Raw genomic sequence first — 9,910 nt, 5'->3', positions numbered from 1 at the left:
CTGAGCTTCTTAACGCTTTACAGGTAAAAGAGACATTAACCCTTAACCATCTGTTTATGACAGCCATATAATGGAAAGGCATTCTCAGAGGAGTATTTTTCCATTGTGATAGACCCAGGCCAGTTGGGTAGAACAAAGTAGTAGATGGCAGATATACTGGCCACTGGATTAGCAGTTTTCTGTTCCCTAACTGACCAGAGCAGGAGCTGCTCCAGACTAATGAGAACACCTGATTCCAATTAACTTGCAAAGAGTCAAGTGAGTCCGTTAAGGTACTGTGAACACCTGACTCTAGTTATGGCCCTTTTGATACTATAAAAGGGCTCACTCCAGCCAGGCTGGGAGGAGCTAGGGAGCCAGAGGAGAGGAAGTGTGGCTGAAGGGCTGGTTGATGAAGACACCCTCAAGCCATTGGTAAGGGAGCCCTAAGGTAAGTGTGAAGAAGGGAGAAGCAGGAGAGCTGTGGGGAAGTGGCCCAGGGAAATGTAGCAACTCTGGCAGTGAAAGGTTGGCTGCCAACAGCTGCTACTATTAGGGTCCCTGGGCTGGAACCTGGAGTAGAGGGTGCGCCAGGGTTCCCCCCTAACTTGCCACTACAGAAACACCTCCTGGGAAGGGAAGACAGGCCCCTGTCAGGATAGGAGGCTAAAATGTTCTGAAATAAGCCCTAGGGACAACAGAGACTGTGGGAGTTTTCTCACCAACCTCCTTGCTGGCTTTTTTCCAATGATAGGATCACTATATTGCATAGACCCTCTGAATTTTCCCAGTACTGATTAAATGTTAATTTGAATTCTTGGTGAGTGAATTATAAAACTTAAAAATGATCTAGAGTAACAGACTTTAAGGTAGGAGTTGTGTTTTCAAGAGAGATTATCTAGTTCTGAACAGAACTGTAAACTCACACGAATTAAAAATATGAATTCCCGAAAATTCAAACCTGTAAGTCTGCAACCCCTGAATTTTACTTCGGGTTTCAGGTTCTAACAAAAATGAAACTCATTCAAAGCTGTAAGCCTAGTATGAATTCAGTGGCAGATCATAAATCAGCCCAGTTTCATTTAAAAACTGTCTAGACATACTAAGAAAAGATAACAAACCTTTTAATGACCCTGTACTGAGTTATGAGTTTGTAACAATCTAAAACCAGGTGAGTTTTGTGTGATTCCAGTTGTTGTGATGAACATTTTATACAGCTCCAGTTCCCAAGGTTTTGACTGAACTAAGTGAAATGCTCTGTACAGGTTTCAAAAAGGGATATTTCAGAAAGAGTTTGAGAAATCCTAACTTCATTTTTGGGGAACCCAATATTCCTTTATAATTTTATTACTCTATAGCATGACAGCTGGGCATCTAGGTTCAAGGTCTCTAGTAATGCAGCTTTGTGAATCATGTAATAAGTTACCACCCACCCATTCATCCCCCAGAGCATTACTTGCACATCCATTCTCTGCAAACTCAAAAAACAAGGAAACCGAAGGTTGCTGGTGAACCAGTGCTTCCCAAACAGGAGGGAGGAGGATAGGTTGCACAAGGCACTTAAAAAGTGGACTAACCCCAGATATAGATCATTTCAAATGGGCTGCAGTGTTTTCAAATATCGATTGGATTTATATTTGAAGATGGTTATACGATCTGGTGATGCAGCATGTGGGGAGATCCAGACTTAAGAGTAACCTCTGCCTAGGCTCATGGGGGATCAGTGATATTTCAGAGATGCGGAATGAGTTGAGGTCACATTTCATTTGACCTTTGGAGTAATGGACTAATTACACTCTCTTATCACCCCCATAATCAGCTTCCTGAAACAGTTTGGCAGTTTTGCATATTTTATTCTTATAGTTGCTGAAGAGGCAATTATAACACGGGAGGGGAAATTAAGATGATGATGTCAGACCAAGATGAAAAAGCATGCGAGAGGTTTTGGAATGCACAAAAATCCATTGCAATTCTGATCATGAAAACTTAGTCTGATCTGAGTTTCCTTTGGAAAATTTGGCTCAATGAATTAAGGTAATCTATATTTTCAGATAAGATATTTACAAAATAGCTGTATTTTTCACAAGTTAAAAGTTGAGAACATGTTATATAATTTGGCTTCTGCATAATGAAAACATGTTCAGTACAATAAACCTTCCTATTTTGTATAAATTAACTTTTAAGGAACTTCTTATGAAAGAGTTGAAAAAATGTGGAGGCTCTAAGAACATATTTGCATCAAGCCCCTAACAGTTTTAGTAACACACACTCCAGATGTGCTTCATTATTGTCGTCTTGATTTCACTTACTTTACTAACATTTCTTCTCTCTACACTAATATCAATTGCAGAGGTTACAGTATGAATCCAGATGAAAAACTCTCCAAAGCTCATGGTTAATAGCACTTTTCTTCTGTAATTTTTGCAGTGTTTTTTTCTTTAAATTCATTTAGCTTGAATTATATCTTTGTGGTTGGGATCTAGAGAAACAGGGACTAATTCTCCAAGATCAGAATTTAAATTAGTTTCCCTCATGTCAGATAATCTGGTAGGCTTTTTAAAATGTCTTCTAGTTGGAAGAGACATTTTTCATGAGTATTAAAACAAACACAGTTTGCTAATTTTGTATCAATTGATTATATTTCAATGGATTTTAATTATAAAAAAGTGACATACTTATCATGTGGATGATATTGATTAAAGGAGAAAAGAAAATGGAATTATGAGAGATCTTAACACTGTAAACACTGATAAGCATAGTGTTTGAGGACATTTGTTTTCCTCTAGTCCAGGAAGAGTTGTGCTTTTTTTAATGTACTTTTCTTTCATGTAATTTCCAAGCACATTTCTCCAGCCTGACATTTAATCATATCTGAACCAATCTCTGGGTGAAAGTAGTTACTTTAATCTCCATTACAATATATCAACATGCTACTGAAATAGCAATACTGAAAAATTATGAGACAGCTACTTAGACTTTACCTACTAGTAAGGATGAAATTAGCAGGTTCACTATCTGAGTCACTTTGGAAATTACTATTATGATCTTAGCCCAGTTTGAATTTAAAATATTAAAAATGTCATGAATAGTATATATAAAAATGCTTGCTTCCTATTTAAAACTATTATATTGAAAAATGCATAGAAATTTTAAATTTATTTGAGGTTTTTTCTTCCAGTGTTAGGGTAATCATATTTCCATGCATGTCGGGCTGGCTTGTTCCCTGCCCCTCTTCCCTCCTCCTGTGCACAGGGCTGACATTGCTGCTTGCCCAAACCCTGCCCGCCCCTCCACGTGGGCCTGGCGTCACTATCCCCCCCACCCCCGCATGTTCCTCTGCACCCTGCTAGAGGTGTGTGCTCAACTTTTTGGGCAAAAGTGGGCATTTGTCAAAGTCAGGACAACTGAGATAGAACTTAAAAAAGGAACTGTCCTGGCTAAAATGGGACATATGGTCACCCTATTGAGTGTCAAACTCTGTGAAGGGAACTAAAATAATGAAATACTAAAAAGCTATGTTAATGGCACATTAAAGTTAAGAATTTAAATGCATAAAAGTTCAAAAGTTAAAGGTGAATTGCAAAGGTTTTTGAGAGAGAGGGATTCTTTTAATCAAGCAATCTCCTTCCACTTCCACAAAGTCTGCTCGCAAGATATTTTTAAGAGTATATAGATATTGTTTTAAAATGTCTCTAGTGCTGAATGTTTTTTTAAAAAAAAACAACCCTGACAATTATTACATTCTTAAAATCCTGAGAGATCTGATCTGCACATCCTGGTTTCTGTGTGACACTGCGTGACATCACAACCATCACAGAATGGCTCTTTCAACCTGTATTTATCTAAATGCTAATTTCACTCCACTTAAAGTACTTCCTTTTGAGCTAAAATATTGGACTAGTTTATAATATACATCCAGTTACAAATTTTATGTCTGGCCATAAACTTTGAACCACTATATTCAGCCTGCTCTCTCTGCTTACAGTCAAAGTGCTCACAAGAGCAAGAGAATTTAGGTGTACAATAGTATATTTTCACTTTAGTGTGCAGGAAATTACACAAGCATTGTGTGTGTGTATGTATGAAGTTATACCCCTAAAGCTCAAAACACAAAGCAGAGTCAGGGTGACAGTGACAAAATGTCTCCTTGAAGATGCTCCAATGGCATCTAAGTTGTGACATTTTGAGGCTAGTTTAGCAACTTGGCTGGATACACCATAAAAGCTAAACTTTTCCTCTTAACGCATTCCATGTTTTTGTTTAGGTTAAAAGACACTTTATTGTTAAGGAACAATACACCAAATCTTAAACTCCAATTAACCAATAAAAGCTACGACAGGATGTGAGTTATGGTGTAGTAATTCATGCCAGATGTGGTGTTCAGTGTGAAGGTGAAGATTAAGTGATCTCTTTTCAATTAGGAAGGGATTATTACACAAGTATTCAAGCGCCTGAGTGTAGATGTGTCCATCAAAAATGTTTTAATCAACATAGAAACTCCAGGTTCCATCTCCCCGCCCTCCAAAAAAAAAAAAAAACCCTGAAAACTTTATGCTTTTCTCTGATTTTATATATTTTTCTATGCAGGCACTGATAAATAAATTGGGAGAATTCATTAATGTTTGTAAATCACTTTGAAAATATAGAGCATTTTGTAAAGCTTAGTATCATCATTATTAATAAAATTACATAGCCATGTCTTTCTGTACATAGCATGAAAAATACTAGTAAGGTGGCTTATATATATTTATCTTCTATGCCAGTGCTTCTCAAATTTTTGTACTGGTGACCCCTTTCACATAGCAAGCCTGTGAGTGTGCACCCCTTATAAATTAAAAACACTTTTTTATATATTTAACACCATTACAAATGCGGGAGGCAAAACGGGGTTTAGGGTGGAGGCTGACAGCTCGCAACTCCCCATGTAATAACCTTATGATCCCCTGAGGGATCCCAACCCCTAGTTTGAGAACTCCTTTCTACATAAAGTCAATATATTACACGCAGTGGTGAATTCAGTTCCCTTTGCTGCAGCTACCACAGAAATCAACTCCTATAAGCAGAATTAGTGATACATAGTAGGAGGATGGTGCTGACTAGCAGGAAAGTTTATTTTTATTTGCTTTTAAAATAACTATCCTGAAATGCTGGTTCCTTGGCAACAGACAGCCAGTTGGGTTTATCTAATAGGCAGCTTTCATTGAGGGGTCTGCTGGGTATACTGGGTACTGTTAGAGAGACAAGGTATGTGAGGTAATATCTTTTATTGGACCAACTTCTGTTGGCAAGAGTCAAGCTTTTGACCTACACAGAGCTCTTTTTCAGGTCTGGGAAAGATGCTAAGAGTGTTGCAGATAAGTACAAGATTGAATCATAGTTCAACATAAGTAGTTAGCACATAATGTCTGGATATACCGCAAGAAGGACAAGAGACTTGTTATGGGTTTTAATCAGGACACAACTTTATTATATAGATGTCTGGGACTACCCGGCAGATAAAGTGTACAGTGCAGGCAAAACCATGCTTTTTCTAATCAATTCTCCAGGGCTTTCAACCCCCCCACTTCCTCTTTGTTTAATCCATGCTTATTCACACCAATTCTCCAGGGCTTCCACCAGCCCCCCTTTGTTTCCATCCAGGTCCCCCAGCCAGCCCATGGCTTGGACCTTACCATCCACCAGCCTCACAAGAGGCTTAAGGAGGGCTATGAGAATGGGGCGGGGGGGGAGGCGGGCGAGGGGTTGGCTCCCTGCCGTACCGGTCGTGGGAGTCCCCGAACTCCCTTCCCCATTCTGTTTCTTTATCCAATACCTCCTATTAAGTCCTTGGCTGCCTTCCCTATGGAGTACCTGCACTGAACATCCACCACAAGGAGGCATCAGCCATTTGCTTGGCTGCCTCCCCCCCAACCCCACTAGGTTCCCAGACATCTGCAAATGGCCTATTGGCTGGCAGCCCTACTGAGGAGAAAGAACCCATTGTCCTATGTATGCTCTTGAAGGGACACCAGCAGCTGCATTGTCCTTGACCAGGTACTGCAGCAACTGCTCTTAACAGTGGGCCGCATAGGCGACCCAGTCTCTGGATCCTTGTATTGACAAGACTCCTTAAAAGAAAACAAAATAAACAATTTGTAAGCTGGAGCCAAAAAATCTCCATTTCGACATTCCGACGTTCCAGAGAGCCCATGGCAAACTTGAAATGAGACAAGGCGTCTGCTATGCCATTATCCCTGCCCGGCACGAGCTTGGAAGGAAAAACAGATGTTGAAGGTTAAGCATTGGAGAACAAATGCCCTTACCAGCTTTCCAATCTTGTGCAGTCTGGAAGTTTGGTGATTGATAACCTGTAGCACTGTCATTTTATCACACCAATGGCACACCTGTATATTAGACCCAAATTAATAACCATTTGTCCTCCACAATGATACCCCCCTTAAACTGACCTAGAAAACTTTTCCACACCCAAAAGTCTTACTACATCTGTGTAGTGACTCATATGTAATTGTGTGGCCTGGCTGTGCCAGCCAGTGCCACTGCCAGCTGGGCACAAAAAGCCCTCCCCTTTGCAACAACATTGCAAGCAAAGTTCAGCTCAAAGCCCAGGTATGTTAATGTTGTGAAAGGGGCCTTCTGTTTTGCCCTTCACTAGAGGTTTCCCCAACTATTTAGCCAGGGCCTGAAATGTGTCCAACACGTGAAAACACTCATTTGACCCAGCTCGCCCTGCGGACAAAAATTGTGCAAATAATGCACTATTTGGTTTAGTCCCACTGACTGCACCACTGCCCTAGTTCAACATTGTACTAAATTTCTGAAAAGCTGCACAGGATGCTGAACAGCCCATGGGCATAGCCTTGCTGAAATAAAATTGCCGGCGGTAGGCATGTTAAACAATCACCATTATTAAATTCCCAGCAAATACTATTACGTGCCCAGGGCCCTTTTTGGGCTTGTTCCAGTATGAACAAACCCTTGGCACCCTTGGTGTTATGCCCTGGAACCACAGTCTGTGATGTCACCTTATTCCAGTTTGTGTTGCTGCCCTTAATGGAAACTGCTTATGACATGCCTCCAAACATACGAGGTGCCTGCCTAATTATATTAATCTAATTAACAAAGGCTGGGCTGCTGTCTGTGTAGGCCTGTACCATAACGCCTGCCTACAAGGGCAGCCTCCCAATTTTTTCATGTTCTAGGCACCCTTGGCCTCTTGGGCAGTTCGCTGGTTTTGCTTGCCTTGTCCATGTTTACTGTCTGTCCCTTCCTGTGCCATAGGGATATTACATGCACAAATTGCCTGTGGGGATTCTATATTTAGTTGCACTAAGTTGGTGAACTGCCATTGCGTAAGCTACCTCGGCATAACCTTACTGCAGAGCCCTGCTCCCCCATAGACCCCCCAGGAGTGTCTACCCTGTCCCCTGCGGTTACATGCTCTGATGGCAGATGAGTTGGCATGTGCCCCTTCCTTGTCCTGCTGCTGAAATTTAAGTCCATGCTGGGCCTACCCTGTCACCCTGTGCAAACCCCTCACTTCTAGCTGCCTGAAGTTGCTGTTGTAATTGCAAATTAGCCTGCAGCAGCTGTGTAATACCGTCAGTGTCTCCCACTGAAGGTGCCATCCCTAGGGTTCTAGCCAGGGTTCTCGATCTTCCAGTTGGCTGGCTCCTGTTCCCCTTAGGTGAACTCACTGGGTGACTGGTTGAGCACGGTCCCTGCACCTGGCTGTGGCCCCTGCAACTGCCACCCTTTGCCAGGCTGGAAGGCCAGATACCACCTCTGCCACCCCTTTCCCTAACCTCTGTGTGGTTTAGATTACATTCATCCCTGGGATCAGCATTACCACCATCCCTTGTGTTAGGTGGAAGAAAACATCCTGTTTTTGTAGTGATCTTGCGCCCTTTGAAGTGTTGCAATGCTGTGGAGTAAACCTCAGAAACAACGTCACTGAGCATTTGCTGCACATCTTAGCTGACCACCCCATTAATGCACACAGCCTACTCACCTGAGTGCATGGACACTTTGCTATGATCATTTGCCTCCTTTAGTCCATGAGGCTGCCTTGGGTTATTAAACACACCACCCTGGGAAGTAGCAGTCCACATACTTTTGAGCTCCCTTGCCCCTGCTGCAATACTGTCTGTCTTGGGTTTCCTTCCAGTCCATGGGCTCTCTTGGGGCTACCTGCCTGTGCCTGTCCCCTTTCCAGCAAAGGTATAGGCACGTGAGCAGCAAGCAGCACACAGCCATGAAACAGTTACATTTCTCTTGCCTTGCTCTGTCCCTCTCCCCTTCCCCCCAATGTTGATTGTCCCTTGCTTGTCCAGATTTTCTGCACCCAAACTAGTGAGAGTTTTTAGTCCAAACTCATAGATGTCATGATAGCTGCACAGATGTTAGTCACTCGCTGAGAACAGGTACATCCATGCAGACAGCCAAGATGACCTCATCTGTCATGCCATAGGGTTAATGTCGGTGGGTTCACTGACCAGACCTGGAGAGTTTTCAGCCATGAAGGGAAGTGCAACTAGAAATAATTTCCAGGAATTCTTCATCTAGAAATCAGAGCAGATCAGGGAACATACCATAGAGAGCAGCTATTTCCTACCTCCACCCCCAACCATCCCTGCTACAAATCTGATGCTATATGGAGTGGCAGCAGTGAAGCTTCTGCAGTATCCACTCCTGTGCAGCTGTGGTCTTGGGCCCTAGTGTGCCACTTTTTGCTACCCTCCACACAACATAGCAGAAGAGCATGTATGGGTATTCACAATGAATGATACTTCGTTGTGCTTGTCTATGCTGCATATAGCACACAGCAGCAGGTGCAGCCAAGCTTATCTCTAGGAACGTGATATGGGGGAGGAGGGAAGCTGTAATGGTAAATGCAGTGTGGGAATGTTCAATGCCTCAGCTAACTCATGGTAACAGTAGGTTTATAATTCATGTAAAGGCCTAGAAGAACAGATTATAGATTGACTCAACCATCTCTGATTGCTTCTCTGTTCACATCAATCACTTACTTGTTCACATGCTGGAAAGATCACAATATCGTCCCTCTCTTTTGTATGATGTATCTCAAAAAGCAATCTTAAAGCAGAAAGGAAATGGTCTTTTTGAATGCTGCAGGCGTACACAACTTCTGCACAGTGTTTGTTTTCCAGTCTTATGAAGGGGATGCTACCATAATAAGACTGACATTTGCTGGACATGTGAAGAGAGATAACTATTAGCAACTTCAGCCCCAGTCTTGATATGAAAACATCTTTAAGAACGCCAAGTAATACATCAGTTGCAACTGTTCTTTCATGAGCTTCATCTAAGATGACTCCTTTTGTGTTTGGGGGTTACTTGCTGTGTGCTGAGCTTGTGTTTGTCAGTCTGTTTGTTTTGGTTGTTTGAAGGACCGTGTGCTGTAGCTGGCAGTTGGAGGCTGAGCGACAAAGGAAGGTTTGAAAGCTAGAAGCCTCTGGTAACTGGCTGAGCCTTAACCAGTGGGCGGGGCATTCACTCAGGCCAGGGCTTCATAAAGCCACACACAAGTGACCAGGGGAGCTTTGCGAATAGGGAGTTTTGCAAGGGAGTTTGGAAGGGGAGTAGGAAGGGAGCGGGGGTCCCTTGTTGGTCCTATCCATGACCCGTTAATCCCTTGAAAACCTATAAACCAAACTACATCCAAAACCTCTCTTTAAAGCAGAGCAGAGCGGACAGGAAGCTGTAGACAGGGGAGTTTGAGAGGGAGTTTGACAGAGGGAGGCTTACAATGGTTTGGAAGACCCGCAACACCTGTGCCAGCACTGCTTCTGTCTCTTCCACCTGTGCCTGTAGCCAGACAGAGCACAAGAGCATGGATGCTTCTACCTAGATTCTGGTGTGGTTTTGCAAAGACTGTAGCTTGCAATTTCCACTTACTGATATCCAGGCTGGC

At 42.6% G+C, this 9,910-nt stretch overlaps 1 protein-coding gene across 1 annotated transcript in view; it reads right to left on the bottom strand.

The window, feature by feature from the left end:
* Positions 1 to 9,910, bottom strand: part of DHX32 (DEAH-box helicase 32 (putative)) — a 43,564-nt gene that overhangs the window by 19,577 nt on the left and 14,077 nt on the right. Inside the window, 3 exon segments of the mRNA XM_075072674.1 lie at positions 2,249 to 2,415; positions 6,177 to 6,226; positions 9,006 to 9,313. Of these exon segments, the coding sequence (XP_074928775.1) occupies positions 2,249 to 2,415; positions 6,177 to 6,226; positions 9,006 to 9,313 (525 nt within the window).

The sequence above is a fragment of the Chelonoidis abingdonii genome, chromosome 15 (genome assembly GCF_003597395.2).
Source record: "Chelonoidis abingdonii isolate Lonesome George chromosome 15, CheloAbing_2.0, whole genome shotgun sequence".
NCBI lineage: Eukaryota > Metazoa > Chordata > Testudines > Testudinidae > Chelonoidis > Chelonoidis abingdonii.
Note: the sequence above shows the minus strand (reverse complement) of the source record. Positions and strands in the feature narration are given on the sequence as shown.